Below are 19,444 nucleotides of genomic sequence, written 5' to 3'. Positions count from 1 at the left end.
GGTACAGAACTAAATAATGTGATTTTAATAAATAATTATCAATTAATTTTGAAAAATAATATCACAAATAATTAAACACAGACAGTTGTTTAGGTTGACATCAAAATATATGGACTTTTTTATAGTTGTATTTGGTATATTCTAAGTATACTTTCGTTGAAGGCCATGAGGGACATGACAAAATAGGTGGTGTCAGCAAAAATAAACAAAGTTCTCATAAAAAGATCAAATTAAAAAAAATACACTGTATTAAAGGAGATATTTCAATGTATGTGTAAAGCTGTTAAAATATAGATTTTTGTGACCCAGTAGATAAAATACACCTAAAGAGGAGATGAGGACTCAAAATGTGCCATTTCCATGGAATGACCCATATATGTATATATATCTATATATATATATATATATATATATATATATATATATATATATATATATATGGGTCATTCCATGGAAATGGCACATTTTGAGTCCTCATCTCCTCTTTAGGTGTATTTTATCTACTATTTTATATATACACACACACACACACACACACACACATATATATATATATATATATATATATATATATAGAGAGAGAGAGAGAGAGAGAAAGCATATATATATATATATATATATATATATATATATATATATATATATATATATATATATATATACACACACACTCTGTATATGTGTATATGAGTAAAAAAACACGGAAACATCTACAGAAACACTGAATCGGTTAAAAAAAACCATAGCAAGTGTTGGCAGAAAAGGAATGAAAGTGATTGGTTGAACCCATTCACAGTGCATTGTGGGATATGTAGTTGATTCTGACATTAAGTACAGTCCTGTACCTAGGATATTTTGTTCGTTTTTTAAATGTTTTTTGCTCCGATTTCATTTGTATAATGTCATAATTTATCTCATTGCTAACTGTTTGGGTTGTATGGTCTTTATGAAAGGATTTTTCTAAATGTCTATAGAGAAAATGAATATCATTTACTCTTCTGCTACCGGTGGGGGTGTCGTTGTAATGCGGTAATGCGCATGTACGCGGATTCAACATGGCGACCTACATGAGACTGTTTTGCCTCGAACACTTTCCAGCGCATTTACACCCGTTACGCGTAGCTGTCAGTAAGTTACAGTTCACTAGAGTCTTTCCGAGCTGCAGTGAACTCAGCTGTGCGTTGATGTTAACTGTTCGTGAAACTCAGCCGTCCAGGAAATCGGGCTTTTTAGTTTGCGCCCATGTAACAGCGGAAGAACAGATTGACGGCAGTGCGCTGAGTGCCTGCAGTAACGACAGCGCTCTTGGGGTTTATGTGAGCAAAACGTTTCTCTTACACTACGAACTTCAAGAAAATATGAGAGGAACTGTCCGTCCACTGCAGCTTTTGCCTCTTAACAGGATTGTTATTGGCGCTCGAACAAAGCAAAGTTTTAAATGGGCATCATCAGAGAAGTTCTCCAGCGTTCTGCTCGTATTGGCATCGTGTCATAAGCAGACGTTGATGGCACGGCAAGGCGATGTGTTGGTTTTGCCATACCACCCTTTTCTTGGCGATGATACCACACAGATAAATCAGTACATGTCAGATCTGGTTGTGTTGGAGTGTACGCCAGTCACTCAGGGAATGATTACCATCCACACTAGCGTTGTGGTCTCTGATTGCAGGGATCTTCTGCTTAGTCATGCCATGCTGGACCTCTTTGTCAACCCTCTGAGCAGACCTTCAAATTTATCCCTGTTTGCTTCTGACTTTGCCCACTATGCAAACAGTCTTGGTCCAGGGAGCTCCTTGTTGAACAATAAACTGTTGATCTCCTCTGGCTTCACAGGTTTTCTTCAGGCTCTTGAGTGTAGGCTAGATGTGAAGGTTGTTGATGTTGTCAGGCTCTACAGGCAGGGTAAACTGAGCCTGAGGGTAGAGCAGGGTGCTGAGGTGGACACGGACAGCATGATTTTTGTGAGCAAGAACTTGTTACTGAAGCTGGGGTTGTTCAATGGGGAATGGGTTGTGTCTGCACTGTGCCCTCCTTTGGGGAAGGGAAAAAAGTCTTCGAGGACAGAACTAGTGCAAAGTCCTGGAGGAGCAGAAAATGAAAGCATCTCAAAGTTTACAGCCAAGGCCAGAGGGGATGTCCACCTTGCTAAAATCATGGCATTTAATTGGGACAGGTTTACAGACATGGATGCTGGTGATAATGTGGGTTTCATCTCACCTGTTCAGTGGTTCAACATGTCAAATGGAGAGCCAATACCAGTTGGGAATAAGGCTGTCAAAATAAAGGTGAGCAGTGTTGGATCATGTATGTCTGTATTTAGCTGTGATAATGCATTGATAAACACTACTCTTGAATTGATTTGTGCAGAGATGGAACCAGGCACCATCAGAGACGAGGTTGAAACTATCAGCAAGTGCATGCTGCTCTGCTGCGCCTTCATATGCCAAAGAGCTTCACATTGAAGCTGTCATATCTCCAGATTATAACTCTTATGGACCCTTTGACGATATTCTCTTTAAGCACTTCACTACACCAAGGTTCAGATTATCCTGTATTAATACTCATGCCCATGAAATGTTTTAATGGTGTGTTATGTGTGTTTAAAGTTTTTTCTTAATTTTCCCTCTTATTTGTGTTTTAGGCTCGTCCAGCAGGGATTGATGCTGGGTATCCCAGTCCAAGGATGTCCTGAATTTGTGGAGAGCAGCACTGATGGAGTCACAAGGTTTATATTCTCTTTTGCATATTATTACTCATTTTTGCATTCTAGCTTGATTTGTTTTGAAATTGAAGATTCAAGGAAGTTCAAAGTTCATTGTAAAGGTTGTAGAAGCAAAATAGCTGGATATATTGCAGGATATGTTTGCTTTACCATGCAGTCATAATGCATTACAGTTTATTTCTGTAATCCATTGATATTCCCTACAGGTGGCCAGTCTTATATTTTAAAGTGAAGCAGGTAACAGGCTTTTCTGAAGAGGAAGGAGAGGTGGCATGTTATCTTGCAGATACAGACCACACCTCTTTGTATATGGTAAGGGTAAACTCTGATACAACTCAAAGTAAAGCTTGCCACAAACAGCACAATGAATTCATATTGTCTTCTGAAATTGGGAGGCTTTGTCTTAAAGGGCCTGTTTCCTATATGATTCACCAAATATAGTAAATACTCTCAAAACTTATTTTCTGCACGTCAACCATTGATTTCTCTGTAAGAATAAAACATGATTTAACACTTTTTGTGATAAACTGGATGTCCGTTTCAAGCCAGATCTAAACAGCCAACAATCATTGCCAGGCATCACTAATGCCCTTGTGGCTGAATGGAATCAGATCCCCTTATCAGCGTTCCAGTATCTAATGGAAATCTTTCTTGAAGAGTAGAGGACGTTACTACAGCGAAAGCAGGATCATCTCCCTATTAATACCCTTCATTTTTCTTGATTATGAATTTGATTAGCTTGAGTCTAAAAGAGGGGTGTAACAATACACTTAGTTCACTGTTGAACTTGATTCATGATATCAGGTTCACAATTCAGTATTCTCACTGTGTTTTTTAACAAAATTTGAATGAACTGTGAAGTGTGACATCACTTGCTGATGTGTATTAAGATGATTGTGGCTTAGTGTCCAGCAATTTAAGTGCATTAGATGGCATTATACAGCAGGTTTAATTATTTTATTAAGTTATTTTTGAATGTTGTGGTACTTTAAATGGCAAATTATTATTCTTTCCACATCTACAATTAATCCAACACACTCATGCATAGTTTCTGTGCCATTTGGAAAGTTTATAAAAATTGGCTTGTTCAGAGGAATGATGTCAACTTGCTAGTGTGGCAATATTTTGTTTTGCAAAAGAACCGCTAGATGTGTTATACATTGTCTGAGAAAAATATAGTCATGGTTTTAAACGCATCACATTAGAATTATGTGACCATCTGGGAAAATGCAAGTGGTAGGGTATGGCTCTGTAAAGCTCACATACTTTGTTGCTGAATTTGGGTCATGGTAATATATCATGATTATTCTGCAGTAAGAATTTTAGCTAAATTTACATTATTGTACAAGCTTTCCACATTGTCACATCACGCATCACAGTGTGTTGTCACAGTGTATTGCTACACCCTTAGTCCTGATACTTTTGGACATTAACTGTGCTGTGTAATTGTGAGTTTATGTGTGTATATGTATACTTAATGAAAGCTTCTGTTATTGGTTGTCTGCAGAGAGGCTCTACCAATAGCCTAGCACCGTGTTCCATTTTGGAGGTGGGTCCATCATTCTGGACATGTCTGTCCCCTCCAGCTCTCTCAAGCACTGTTGAGCAACTTGTCACGATCATACAGCCTCACCTGACTGAAAGGTCAGTGTTCTTGCACTATGAATTATAAAAGGAAACAGTAGTGTTCTCCAGATGAAAAAACAATAGTTTTTTCAATGCCTAAAATGCCTTATACATCCAAAACAAAAGTGAATTTCTGAAGTGCTTTAGTTCTTTAGGGTTTTTAGTTTTTGCTCATTGTTTTCTTTGTATGTAAAAGGTGTGCTTTTTGGAAGCGAGGCTGCTCTGTTCTTCTCGTGGGTCCAAATGGAAGTGGTAAGGTCACAGCGATCAAGGCAGCATGTAGGAGGCTACATCTGCATCTGCTGAAGGTCTCAGTATACTCCTTATTAAACCAAAGATTAAATTAGTGTTCTGAACCACCTAATCAGTCTAAATTTTTGGTTGTGGTATTCTCAAAACTGGATTTCTCAGTAAGTTGGATAATACAGTGAAGGCTGTTTAGTAGAAACGCCCCTTAGTTCTTCTGTTGGATAGACTTGTTTGCCTACTGTAAAACCTTGTGAAATATCTGGTGGTTCCTAAGGTCTTGGATGAGAATCTGTAAATTTGACCATCCACAAATATAGCACAACACATCAAAACTGTAAACACACTCTGACAAAATTACTCGTGTGTTTTCACAGGTGGACTGTGTGACCCTATGTGGAGACACTGCAGCTGCATGTGAGTCTAAGATGAAGGCAGTCTTCCACAAAGCTGAGCTCCATCACCCTTGTGTGCTGTTGCTAAGGAACCTGCAATTACTTAGCCAGCGGCGAGATGGCACCGAAATGGACTCTAGGGTAGTCTCTGCTCTTTGCCAACTCATTGCTGACAGCCACTCAAGGTAAAGTAACAGATTTTGCTTTTGTGTAAAATTTTTGAAAGATCTTTTCTTTCATGCTTTGTAAATTGACACAAAAGACAAAAAGCTTTGGATTAAAGGTGAAGAAAAAGTGAAAGTATTGCTACAAACTGTAGGTGCTGTTAAACATATGCAGGAACAGTTATTCCAAGCAATGGAGACACTTTTCTTCAGAGAAATGTCAGCCTGCCCTGCCAATGGAATATGTTCTCTCCCATTGCAGAGTAATCGTGGTTGGCACTGTGAGTGACCAGCGGGATGTGTTTGCAGATGTGATGGCAGCCTTTGTGCACCAGGTGGCAATGGAAAGTCACTCAGAGGAGCAGAGAAAAGCCATTCTTACCAGCCTAACTGAAGACATCACCCTAGCAAAAGATGCCAGTCTTGCCAAGATTGCTAAGCAGACTGCGGTAAAAAGGCCTACTAAGGCATTTCCCACCTTTTTATACATAAAGTGGCAAATTGTCCCTTAGTAATGACTTAGTAATTCTTTATCATGATTGCTTGTTAAGTGTGGATCTCATCTTGGTTTCATTGACCATTGTACTCTCTCTGAAGGGCTTTGTATTGGGGGATTTCTGTGCACTCCTCACCAGTGCTGGAAAAGCAGCTCACCAGCGGCTGATGACAACTTAGTGAGTTATTCACTTCTTGTTTGTATCATTATGGAAACTGTTCTGCATAACTACTTTTGTAACATGTAATGTCACAAAAACCTAAGACATGCATAATCATGTCTATATAGATCAGGTCATTGAGTTATCACAAATTTTTTAGACTAATGTGAGTCACCCAGAAATCAACATTGCCTTTTTTTTTTAAAGAGATAAATAACAAAACATGATCTTCCACTCCCACTTTAACACCTAAAAATTGACTCAGTCAGTGGTTCAATCACCAAAGAAAAGATGAGAGGTGAAAGAGGACAACCTTGTCTTGTGCCTCTTTTCACATGTATAACTTGTGACATTTGTCCGTTGATTAAAACTGTGGCCCGGGGTTCGGAATATAAAAGTTAAACTAGGTTAATAAAATTTGGTCCCAAATTAAATTTCTCAAGTGTGGCTAAAAGAAAGGCCCACTCCACGCGGTCAAAGGCTTTTTCTGTGTCAAGCAACACAGTAAGAGCTGGGTGTTTAGATGTAACATTGCCTTTTTAAACTTTGTAGTTCCTGTTTTAATGTCCCTGGTTATATTAAGCATGATCCATAATATTATATAATTTTGTTTTGGAATAATCTTTTACCAATTAGCAGTTCTCATGGTGTGATTTTACCCACCTCTCAATATCTGCTGCAAGGGGAAAAATATTCAGTAATAATACAAGGTTTTACCTCTCCCTCCCACCACCCCCACTTATCACTGAGTGATAAATCCTGTACCTATGCTATTTTGTTAATTTTTCAGATTTTCTTTGCTCCGATTTCATTTGTATGTCATAATTTATCTCATAACTGACTGGTTGGGTTGAGTGGTTAAAACTGTTTATGAAAGGATTTTTATAAATATCTATAGAGAAAATGAATATGATTTACTCTTACAGCTCGTACGTCACCTAACCAATTATTTATTATTATACTAATTATTGCTCACTTTTTCAGTAAACCATGTTGCAATTGGTAGGAACAACAGGACTACCTCATTTGCTAGATTTGAGCAGGTGTGGAATCTTCTATTTTGAGATTTTAAGTCATTATTGTGAAATATCATCTCATTATTTTGAAGTTCTAAGCCATTATTTTGAAAAACTAACGAGAAACAATCTCAAAAAACGAGAAAGTTTCACAAAGGTACAATCTCTGTCAGTTTAGAGACCTTCCCTCATATCATATTTCACTTGGAAATACTTCATAGTATGGGAGGAACATGCCTTTGAATTTTGGTTTTACATTGACTTTAAAACAAGCAGCTGGTTATGTAGCCTAAAATATTTAGTCCCCATGGTCCAGGCACTGTATGTTAACGTGAAAGGAATATAAATAAAGAGTGCATTTCCTTTGGTCTTTGGGCCTTGTTTTATATACAAACCTGTTTGGTTTGCTGCGTAGCTATCCACATGGAGCCAGTGCTCAGGAGGAAGAGGACCTGTGTGTGTGTGGTGTGACTATCATGGCTGCTGACTTTACCAAAGCTCTGGAGTCCTTACAGGAGGCCCACTCCCAGGCCATTGGAGCACCTAAGGTAAGTTTGCTTTAGGACCATTTGAACCCAACACAGCAAAGCACCAGGGTTTAATTCTCTCATGTATATGCTACTTAAGTATTTAACTGTGGTTATGTAAGTAGTGGATGACTGCCAGGGTGGTTATTACCAAGAGAAGTGGATGGTTTTCTAGCTGTGCAAGCTGCAGACCAAGAAATTACAGATTTGAGCAACACATTTGGGTAATTTGCCCTTGTGTAAAGCCTCAGCCCCCTTTTGGATGAAAACGGCCCATGTAATTTGTCTGGCCTTTCTAATTTGACAAATTCAGAGATCTTTGACAATTTAATAGCATAAAATAACAACACTCTACTAATTTATAGCTATTAGGAGCCCAGATCCTATGGCCAGTCAGGCAAATTCCACTGTAACAGTAGTTATTTAGAAAAGAATGAAAGAAATTATGAAAGAGTTATTGAGTGTCGGGCTTTGTCTGCTTCCATCAGAATGGACAAATGGCCCTTCCCAGTGGCTGGAGGAGTGATATTCACAATATGATTCACTATAGTTTTAGACAGTTCAAGTTCAAACAAAGTTTAGACAAATATTTAATCTGCCTGCTCTCGTCTATGCTAAACAGTCACCTCATGACATTAGTGTGTGACATAGTCAAGCTTATATATATTCAAGTCACTCTACAGTCTTCCTCGATCCTCGAACCTAGATCCACATTATAGAAAATTCCTGTTTTTGTTAGGACAAATCTGTATTACAGAAGCTGAATTTTTACATTTTATTTTACAGCTTAAGTTCGGAAGTTTTAACAGTTGAAGTCGACAATCAGTTGTTATATCTGGTAACAATCAGTTGTGCATGGCTGAAATGTAAATACATGATCAAAATAATGTGTAAGTGTAAGGTACAGCTACCACCATTAATGTAAGAAGGTCAAAACAAAACTAAAGTGCAATAAACTAGTCATTATAAGTATTGTGACAATGCTCCATGCTGTTTTTTAAAGCATCACTGCTCCACAGTTTCAGTGTCTTATTTCCCAAATGCTTTAGCTGATAGTACTGACGTTACTCTTCCTAATAAAAAGCCACAAATTCAACTCCTCGTTATTCAGTGCATCACTGTAATATTATATTGACAGGTTTTGATCAACATTAACATATGAAAGTAATAAGAGCGGTCGGTAGAGATTGTGTTGAAGTGTATGAAAGTTTTAAAATGCAGAGTTAGAAAAACAAAAAACACTAAATAATGTAATGTCATTATGCTAATAGTGAAATATGCAGTCTGTCACGGCTGCCTTAAAACAGTAGAAACTAATAGTTAAAACAGGAGTTAGGACACTTAGTGTCCTTAGTCTTTGTGTTCTACTGAAGTTAGGACCGTATTAAGGAAATTTAAGGAGGATCAGAGTCTAGAGAGTTTAGGGCTAGTTTAATTTTTAGGGTTAAATAAGGATTTGGTAATCTGGGTTTTATTTTAAATCAAGTTGTGCTACACCACTTAATTCATTTTTAAAATGAATAGATCTGTAATTAAAGTCTTAGGGCGGCATGCTGGGTACCGCTGTTGCCTCACAGCAAGAAGGGCCTAGGTTCAGTTCACCAACTTGGCGACCAGGGTCCTTTCAGAGTGTAGTCTGCATGTTCTCCCCGTGTCTGCGTGGGTGTCCTCCAGGTGCTCCAGTTTAGTCCACAGGCCAAAGACATGCAGTCTGGCCAGTTGGACATGCCAAGTTTTCCCTAGAGTGATTGTGTATGTCTGTCTCTCTGTCTGTCTGCCCTACGTTGGACTGGCGACCTGTCCACGGTGTAGGGGTGCGGGGAAAAAAATAGATTCTTAGAAGCATCATGATGCAGACGTGAACGATTTGAATCGATTCACAAATGTCAAAGCGATTTTCTAAATTTTAATTTATAACGTAATGTTGACGGAACGCAAACGGGTGGAACTTTAAGTGGGTAGGCGCAGCACCCTGAAAGTCTGTAGCGGCACATAGCAAAAACACCACTGGATGAGTGAGAAATCCGACTGGCACCCTCTGCATTAAAAGCCAGGTTAGATCAGGAGTCACAACCCAAATGTGAAGAAGAGCCATTTTGTCGTTTCAACAAAAATTAGACCACCTTGGGAGCCACAACATTTAATGCCCACTATGTCTGTGTGTGCCAATGTCCCAGTATAGGCTAAAAAATTCTGAATGAAAACACAGACTTACTTTGCTCTGCTTTTAGCTCAGCTATAGCCTCTTTCCTCCCCTTTCCATCAGAAAACATTTCCTCAGAAGTAGAGCAGCTTATTGTAAAATGTCTCTCATCATTCGGCTGTTTTACAAGGCTGAAGTCGCTTCTCTACTTTCTTGTTCGAATTTTTCCAAAAGAGAAGCAACTTCATCTTTGCAACTTTTTAGATTTTGACAGCCTCTCACTGCAGATTTAACATTCCAGGAAACCAATTGCAGTGCTTATAAATGCGAATAGGTCTCTGAATGTTTGTCTTGGCTAAATCTCTTTCTGCCTTTTAGTAGCTACTATCCAGGAGAGACTGTGTTGCTAAGTGACCTGCAGTCTTGTTGAGAAACGGAGCTTTCGCTCTGTGTTGCATAAGACCCGTCTCGCAGATATTTTGCTGACACGGTGACCCCTGATTCTCCACAACATGACCAAATCCGAAGTTATAAAATCACTAAAGAAAACGGGCAGGACGACGGTAACGTGCTGCGTGTACATCCATTATCACAGGATATTGTTTCACCGTAACAGCGCATTTTAAAACAGTTGAGTGGCAGCAGCATCTCAGTGAATGAGAGTCTTCCAGTTCACTTACATCACTTCCATCTGATTTACTAATAAAAGATATTTGAAGTAAATGCAATGTAGATAATTACAAATACTTTGCTTTAAAAGTACGAAGTTGTCACGCAGTGAGAAAAAAAAGAGATCCTGTATAGAAAAAAAGATGCATCAATAATCGTTTTATAATCTCATCGCGGTCCTTGGAATCGTAATCGAATCGTGAGGTGCCAAGAGATTCCCACCCCTACCAGGATGTATCCTGCCTTCTGCCCGAAGTCAGTTGGGATAGGCTCCATCACACCCCACGACCCAGAAGTAGAAGTGACTTAGTTTTTTTGTGTGATTAAAGTCTTTATCAGTGATACGAACTTTGTGACTACCCAATTTCGACTTGATTTGGGCTGTGTGCAACAGTGGTATGTTGCTTCCAATTCTCACTACCTGGGCTGTGCTAGAAATTGTTTTTTTTTTTTTTTTTTTTTTTTTTTAGTATTAAAAAGGCTTTACAAATACATTTTGTACAGCAAATTTGATAAACAGAGCAGAAACAATCTGTTCAATTCGTATTAACAGAATAAGAACTTGCGTAAAACTAACCACAGGATAGAAAACAAATATTGATAAAAAAAAATAATTTATAATAATTAATTTATAATAAATAAATTAATGAGTTTTTAAAAAATGTTAAATGTAACAATTAGCACATTTTAACTACTTGAATTTTCAGTTTTTGTGTTTAAAAAAAAAAGGCCAAACATTCATTTTGGAATGCTAACCAGTTGGGAGAGTTTTTAAAGATTCTGTCTTTATGTACATAGTATTTAGACAAAATGGTAAAACTATTAAATAAAAATTCTGAATTTTATTTTGAACTATCAGTAGCAATACCGGATTGAATTTATATTCAGATCATTTTGATTTAGAAACCCTGAGCGGAGGACAAACCAGTTTTTTATAGAGAGCACAGACAAACACAGATCCAGCTATACTTTAAATGTTCTGCTTTCTATAATTGTGTTGTGTATTTTGTATTTAGTGTAAAATAAACATGGAGTAGAAAACCACTCACTCATAGGCAGGCTCTGTGTAGCAGCTTAGGTGGTGCTTTTAAGCAGACATTGTGATAGTATTCCGATGACATCACAGTAACACTGCCACCATTTTTGTACGCAACATCAGGTTTGTTCAGCAGTGCTGTGGAGGTTTGTAATGAGAGAGCCATAATCGATCCAGCAACAGCAGTTTAACATGTTTTTATCACTCTTTAAATCTCATTTTTAAAGTGTATTAACTGATATATAGATATTTCCTTGATTTTTATCTGATTTGTTGTAGTAGTGATATGAAATGAAAGCTGAAATCATAATGGCTCAGATTTCCTGCTGCATTACTAGTGACCCATCCCAAACCACACACTAGCACACTAAATAGTGTGTAAAAATAGCACATATACAGAAATGTGGCCATTAGTGTAATGTAGTGTAGGCTAAGGACAGAAGTGTATGGACGTGGTGTTAGATCAGCCAGTGAGACGTGTTTAACAGCTGCTTTACTGTGCTGCATGTTAGCTGCTCATTAAAGTGAAGGTTTAAGGTGCTGGAGCCTATCCCAGCGGTCATCGGGCGGAAGGCAGGATACACCCTGGACAGGTCGCCAGTCCATCACAGGGCAGACAGACAGACACAGACAGTCACTCACACCCAGGGGCAGTTTAGCATGTCCAACTGGCCTGACTGCATGTCTTTGGACTGTGGGAGGAAACCAGAGAACCCGGAGGAACCCCACGTAGATAAGGGGAGAACATGCAACTCCACACAGCAAAATTTTAGCAAATTTGAAATGCATCCTGGACAAGTGGTAAGAAACTCCATTGTATCACACTGTTTGGCATATTTTCTCAGTGCACAGCTGGCACTGCTAGAGAACCATCCCATACCATCCTCATACCTCGGTAAGAACCACCCTGGTGGTCAGAAGATACAAAACGCAACTATGGGTGGTTTTGTTATATAGCTTAATTTGATTTCATTCAAAATAAATATACAAATCTTCCATTGATGGCCTAACTAGCCTTTCTGTTACTAATGACATTTGCATGATGGAAACAATCAATCTGTTTAGAGCGCTACAGTTCAGGAATTAAAGTTTGTCTTTTGTGAATGGCAGATCCCATCTGTGAGGTGGCAAGATGTAGGGGGTCTGCAGCATGTGAAGAAAGAAATCTTGGATACCATCCAACTCCCTCTGGAGCATCCAGAGCTGCTCTCGCTTGACCTGCGACGCTCTGGTCTCCTGCTCTATGGGCCACCAGGCACCGGCAAGACCCTGCTTGCTAAAGCTGTGGCTACTGAATGCTCTATGACTTTCCTCAGGTGAACATGCTGCATACATTTTTGTGCAGAGCATGTATGTTTTCCCCATTCCAAGATGTTTGTTCTTGTGCACTTATTGCTTTTGCCTTAAACACACTGACACAATTCATCATTAATGAGTTTGAAGCTTGTGTCTTAAAAAACTCAAACTTGATGAACTGTCAGTATTACTTTGCTGAGGAACAAATACTGTGATTGTTTCCTATTTGGAGCTTCATAGTGTCATAGTTTCTGGGAAGTACATGACTAAGATGGTTGCTTTTGATTCCAGTGTCAAAGGGCCAGAGGTCATAAACATGTATGTGGGCCAGAGTGAGGAGAACATCAGAGAAGGTAAGAATCCTTTTAGGGAAATGTACTCATTTGTTCACTTGTAATTAAATGCCTGTGAACCCTGAACAACACGCTCTGAGTAAAACCTTTCATATATGTTAATCAGCAGATTTGTACAGAATCAAAAAAAATCCCAAGTTAAAAGGAAGCCTTTTTTTCTTTTTCCTTTGTGTCTTCATAAGTGTTTAGCAAAGCTAGGGCTGCAGCTCCTTGTATTGTCTTCTTTGATGAGCTGGACTCTTTGGCTCCTAACCGAGGTCGCAGTGGAGACTCAGGAGGAGTGATGGACAGGTCTGTTGCACAAAGAGTACTGGTTAATACTGAATAATTCAACACCCAGGCTCTGTAAAACCTCCACTGTAAGCTGTTTTAATTAAGCCATTTTGCGTATATTTGTTTTGTGCTTTTGACAACAGAAATTGTTGCAAACCAGATTTACAGAAATCTGTTTTTAAAGGCTTAAAGAATTATGTAGAAGTGTAGATGCACAACAATGGGAAATGAGTACAGACTTCACAATAAAAACACCAGACAGTAAATGTACAGAACAACAAAACCTCAAGACAATAAATGAACAGAACAAAAAAATACACATGATGCTACTAAACAAAAAAGCTGGGCTCCCATAGCAGCATTCAAAGATTAAGATTTAAAGAAAATATGCAGGTGCAGGTGTACAGTGACTGTTAAGGGGTTGTGGGATCAGTGTGTTCAATAACCTGACCTCCTCATGGATAAAGCTTGTGGTGGAATGAAAGCTCACTTACCTTTTACCAGATGGCAGAAGCTTTTGACTCTCTCCAAAGTTAGACCCTTTAATGTACAAAGGTGAGTGAATGAATAGCCTAAATAAGGTAGAACGGTCACTAAGTCATATATCATATCATATATATTCACAGTGAGTATGATGGCCAAGACTGCAGTGTTTTTTCAGCAGAGGATAACGTATTTATGAATAGACTTTAGCTTAGTTTCTGTTGAGTGTGGGAGTGGGACAGATGATCTTGGTTTTCTGCAGGAGCGGGAAATCTTGTGGGTGTGGGATTGAAAAAACAGTCCTGTGCAGACCAATAGTTTGAAGCACTCTGGTTTGAAGCACACCATTGCCTGGCTCTGACAAATGTTGAAGATGTTGTTTAGGTATGTTGTCAAGGCCAGCAGCCTTGCATGGGTCCACTCTGGAAAGACATACACCTTTGGTGTTATGAAAGTGTCCATTTCACATGAAAGTGTGCATAGTTGCACTTTGCTGATGTGATTTCCCGGGAGCTCACAATGGATATTGGCGTAAATGAAGTCCAGTGTGTTTGTTACATGAGTCACAATAAAAGCGTGCTAGTAAAATTTAGGCAGCCCTCACTAGCTGATTAGTATGTTCTGGTTTCTGACTGTCTGCCTTACTGTGGTAGGGTTGTGTCTCAGCTCTTGGCTGAGCTTGATGGTCTGCATTCTTCCAGTGATGTCTTTGTGATTGGTGCAACAAACCGTCCAGATTTACTTGACCATTCGTTGCTTAGGCCTGGCAGGTAGGAATACCGACTGACAGCTTCTTTACACATTCAGTTCATGAGTCACAATATTTCTGTTTGCTTTTGCAATTAAGTATTTATTTTGTGCTTTTCTTCTCAGATTTGACAAACTAGTCTATGTTGGGATCAACGAAGACAGGGAATCGCAACTGCAGGTTCTCAAGGCCATAGTACGAAAGTGAGTCCTTTAAAATGATCTTTTAACCTTGCCAGACTATTTTCAGGACTAAATTCCACATTGTCAAGAGTAGTGGTTCCCAACCCAGTCCTCTGGTCCCCGGACGGTCCATTTTTCCTCTATACAACCCCAATCCCAATGTTGTGTAAAACAGAAATAAAAACAGAATACGATGATTTTCAAATCCTTTTCAACCTATATTCAATTGAATACACTACAAAGACAAGATATTTAATGTTCAAACGGATAAACTTTATTGTTTTCTGCAAATATTCGCTCATTTTGAATTTGATGCCTGCAACACGTTCCAAAGAAGTTGGGACAGGGGCATGTTTACCACTGTGTCACCTTTCCTTTTAACAACACTCAATAAGCGTTTGGGAACTGAGGACACTAATTGTTGAAGGTTTGTAGGTGGAATTATTTCCCATTCTTGCTTGATGTATGACTTCAGTTGCTCAGCAGTTCCGGGTCTCCGTTGTCGTATTTTGCGCTTCATAATGTGCCACACATTTTCAATGGGAGACTAGTACCTGCACTCTTTTACTACATTGTTGTAACACGTGCAGAATGTGGCTTGGCATTGTCTTGCTGAAATAAACAGGGACGTCCCTAGAAAAAGAAGTTGCTTGGATGGCAGCATATGTGCAAGTTACCCATGCCATGGGCACTAACACACTCCTATACCAGCAGAGATGCTGGCTTTTTAACTTTGCACTGATAACAATCTGGACAGTCCTTTTCCTCTTTGGCCCAGAGGACACGACGTCCATGATTTCCAAAACCAATTTGAACTGACTTTGCGTCAGTCCATCTCAGTTGAGCTCGGGCTGTTGGTATATGGCTTTCGCTTTGCATGGCAGAGTTTTAACTTGCACTTATAGATGGAGCGATGACGTGTTTTCACTGACAATGGTTTTCTGAAGTGTTCCTGAGCCCATGTGGTAATATCCGTTAGCGAATGATGTCGCTCTCAGTGCCGCCTGAGGGATCGAAGGTCACGGGCGTTCAATATTGGTTTTCTGCCTTGCCGCTTACATGCAGAGATTTTTCCAGATTCTCTGAATCTTTTGATGATATGGACTGTAGATGATGAAATCCCTAAATTCCCTGCAATTGCATTTAACCTGTTCACCTGTGGACTGATCCGAACAGGTGTTTTTTGAGCAATTCTCAACTTTTGTTGCCCCTGTCCAAAAGGGCTTTGGAACGTGTTGCAGGCCTCAAGTTCAAAATGAGCGAACATTTACAAAAAACAATAAAGTTTATCCGTTTGAACATGAAATATCTTGTATTTGTAGTGTATTAAATTGAATATAGGTTGAAAAGGATTTGCAAATCATCATATTCTGTTTTTATTTATATTTTACACAACATCCCAACTTCATTGGAATTGGGGTTGTACATAATGTATTGTGAGTTAGGTCGGCACAAAATGTGGACTGTCTCTGGGCCCTGAGGACCAGGTTGGGAAACACTGGTCTAGAGAGCATTTCTGCTTCTCCATGTTTGCTGGTGACTTAGGATGGTAAAGCTTAGGTTGTGCTGAAACCATATGTATATGTATGTGTATGTGTATGTGTGTATATTCAATTGAATACACTACAAAGACAAGATATTTAATGTTCAAACGGATAAACTTTAAGTGTAATACAAATGTTTGTGCCTGATTGTGTCTGCAGGTTTAAGGTGGATCCCACTGTCAACCTCTCAGACATAGTGGAGCAGTGTCCTCCTCAACTCACAGGAGCTGATGTGTATGCACTATGTTCAGATGCCATGATGTTTGCTATTAAGAGGAAGATTTTGCGCATCAGTGAAGGTTATTTAACTGCATGCTTTTACTATTAATGTTCAACATTCTAAGTCCATTTAAGGTGAACCCATTAGAAATGCACAGATACAGCAGTACAGTCTTTAAATCAATTAATCCTTATTAAAAACACCATGTCATCCATAATGGTTTAAATGCCTTGCGCAGGAAAAATATGGCCTGTCTGTCTTGTATTATACCAAGAGCAACACTTTTTTTAAAGGTCCCATAGACATGGCACTTTTGTTTCTCTTCTGGTTGGTTGCGAAAGCAATGTTCATTCTGAACCAGTTAGAACATATTGTTTTACCCAGGAGCTAACCTTGAACTTCACTTCCTTTCACCTGAGAATTTTTTAGTAAATGCATCCTATGATGGTTAACGTTGTTCAACAATAATGTAATTTGGCTTTTAAAACAATCTTCTGAGTTCATTGAGCATTCTCAAGTTCACGCTACATATTTTTTAAATAGCATTAAAGTTATTGACCAGTTATATGGAGCTGAATGAAAATGTCAAAACAAAGGTCACTTCCCACCACCCTTGAGTGGTTCAGCAGTGAGGTGAGAATGTCATTTGTGTTAAATGTCACCATTTTGGCATAATGCTCTCCATTTTTCATCTCCTCATTAACTGAGACACTATAGCGAGATAAAAGGAAACCCCAGTCTTCACTTGACATTTGAAACACTTTTACTTCATTGAAAATATTCCATAGTGTTTTAATGCTTTTCACAATATTTTGTTGTCATATGCAGTACCTGATATAAAAAGCATTTTAATAAGGAGCAATATAATACCATCGTGATCATCCAGGCCTAGGCTTTTCATTGGAAAAGTGATAACAACAAATCAAAATCTTGTTGACAGTACAAGTCTTTTTTTTTTTTTTGTCTTGTTCTCTTTCTCTTGTTCCTTTGCCATTCTTCTTCTTCATTTCTTCACTTCTCTGATTCATTCATTTGTCAATCTCTGTCCCGTTCATTCCCTTGGTCTCATGCTCCCCCTTTTTCTCTTTCATTCATGCCCAGGTCTCGAGTCAGAGGATAGTGTGCTCACACTGTGTGCCGAGGACTTTAGCCAGGCCCTTGATGTCCTGCAGCCATCTGTGTCTGAGCAGGAGCTGCACAAGTACAAACTTATCCAGCAGAAATTCACCACAAAGTAACAATACCCCTAGCACCAATGGGTGGAGTTGGCCGTTGCTGCATGTACCACCTCATTCTGTGCATTGCTGGGATGCGCTGTCCTTACATGTAACTTACTGTAACTTACATGTAGTGTTATTACTGGAATAATTGATAACTGGAACTAATCACTGTGTTGATCTGAGAATTGTTAAATTATCATAAACTTTAGCTAATCTTGGAAATGCCCTTTAAAATTCAACATTCAGTGAATGATTGTGCTGATAAGCTCTACTTCTTTGTTACTATAACACTATGCAAGCAACAGAGAGGCTCCCAAACGTAGGAAAGGTAGTGGATGTAATTACTGGTTGGTCTCCAGTGCCCACACTAATCTGTATGATAAATAACAGTGAAAGGCTTTCCTTGTGGAATTTTTAACTGGATAATGCTTGAGTGCTTGAATGGAAGCCATTCATTAGTCTCCTGTAGTCTGTATTCATTAGTCACCTGTAGTCTGTAGTACTTGTATACCAAGGTTTTTTTCACCTTCCTCTTGGAAAACTGAAAGTAAGGAGGAAAGTCCTCTCTGTAAAAACATGTGCTCACAGGTAGTTGATGAAGTGTAAACAGATTTACCTATTACAAGTTTTGAGATGAGAGCAAGTCATCCACAATGCTCATTTTTGCACCATAACTCAAGAGATTTTGATTTTTTTTTTAATTTATTTAATAGGCACACTTAAATGGATATTTGGTCACACTTTATATTAAGTGGTAATGTTCTGTAATTCATTGGAAAATTAATTTGCTATGCAAATGGTTTGTATATGTGTTGGCATATGTTAAGCGAAATGGTCTACAATTTACTAATTGTTTCTCTTTGTTGTATATAAAAAAGCTTCTTTGAAAGCAAAATAAAGAATATGAAGAGAAAACAATTAAAAACAATGTTCATTTCACTTTTCAGATTAAGTAAAGCTTTACTTCTTGGTCCGTTCTTTTGTTATAACATACTTATTACAAAGGACAAATAGGACAGCTTAATATAAAGTGTTACCTTGTTTATTTAATGAAAAAGTAAGTATGTAAAACCTATAGAGATGAAAAAAGTAAACGTATCAGATTCCTGCAACAAATCTATATGTCATGGTGACATAAGAGCTAGGAAGAAAAATAAAAGACAGTATAAACACAAAGGACAGAATTTCAAATAAGAAAATAGTTTTGATTTCATATGTAAACTTCCAAACTGTGCAAGCTTATTTTTTTTTCCAACCTACAGTGCTTTCTGGCATTAGTTCCAGTGATCTAGTCCAAGGTGGACTAAGTAACAGGAACTAGTCAAGTACTGGTACATGTTTTGCCACAGTAGTTTTTAAGTAACATTCGTAATGGCCATGTACATGTATAATTATCACCAGTAATGACTTGTAAAACTCTATATCAAATGTTTTGATTTTACCACGTTTTACCATATATTGTATATCACTGTATAAAATATAAAGCATTTGTGTGGGATTTATGACAGTTCATACTAAACAGTGTCTTTAAATACTCACTCTTGAAGACAGTTTGCTTGTATGCTCGGCCACATGCTTTTCCATTTGGGCCGTATGTTTGATTAATACAATAGCAATTTGCTGTAACAAAAGCAGTAGTTGTTTTAATTGTCTCAGTACTTCATCTGTCATAGCTATTTAGATGATAAGCCCATTGGTGCCGTTTATCAGATTTCACAAGCCAGTGATATTTGCACTTTTTTCCCCTTTTTTTCTATAGCCACTATCATTCACAATCATTTAGAACAAATCAAAAACTGACTAGAGAACAGAGGAGTAGAAATCACTTCTGTTCAACCAAGTGTTTGGCACTGAAATGAAAAATAATGTACAGTCACACTCAGTGTAGTGTCATGAACCATAACAAATGTGTATTTTTAAAGAGA

The 19,444-nt window shown here is 38.3% G+C and overlaps 1 protein-coding gene across 1 annotated transcript; it reads left to right on the top strand.

The window, feature by feature from the left end:
* The first annotated feature begins 1,037 nt into the window (after nt 1–1,037).
* pex6 (peroxisomal biogenesis factor 6) lies at nt 1,038–19,150 on the top strand. The gene is made up of 17 exons (XM_017717859.2): nt 1,038–2,285; nt 2,368–2,537; nt 2,642–2,725; nt 2,929–3,034; nt 4,230–4,366; nt 4,545–4,656; nt 4,972–5,174; nt 5,416–5,602; nt 5,751–5,827; nt 7,241–7,373; nt 12,311–12,516; nt 12,788–12,849; nt 13,032–13,140; nt 14,259–14,375; nt 14,479–14,556; nt 16,239–16,378; nt 17,401–19,150. Exons 1-17 carry the CDS (start codon nt 1,056–1,058, stop codon nt 17,535–17,537), a joined length of 3,288 nt encoding a protein of 1,095 aa, XP_017573348.1. The 5' UTR covers nt 1,038–1,055; the 3' UTR covers nt 17,538–19,150.
* The last annotated feature ends 294 nt before the right edge of the window (nt 19,151–19,444 follow it).

This window comes from Pygocentrus nattereri, chromosome 15 (genome assembly GCF_015220715.1).
Source record: "Pygocentrus nattereri isolate fPygNat1 chromosome 15, fPygNat1.pri, whole genome shotgun sequence".
Taxonomy (NCBI): Eukaryota; Metazoa; Chordata; class Actinopteri; order Characiformes; family Serrasalmidae; genus Pygocentrus; species Pygocentrus nattereri.
This window is presented reverse-complemented; position numbering and strand designations above follow the sequence as displayed.

Excerpts from the sequence above, each read along its gene's own strand:
- pex6 (XM_017717859.2), top strand. The coding sequence starts at position 1,056 with ATGGCGACCTACATGAGACTGTTTTGCCTCGAACACTTTCCAGCGCAT. Across the intron at positions 4,367-4,544 it reads CAGCCTCACCTGACTGAAAG|GTGTGCTTTTTGGAAGCGAG; the intron begins GTCAGTGTTCTT and ends TGTATGTAAAAG. Across the intron at positions 5,175-5,415 it reads ATTGCTGACAGCCACTCAAG|AGTAATCGTGGTTGGCACTG; the intron begins GTAAAGTAACAG and ends CTCCCATTGCAG.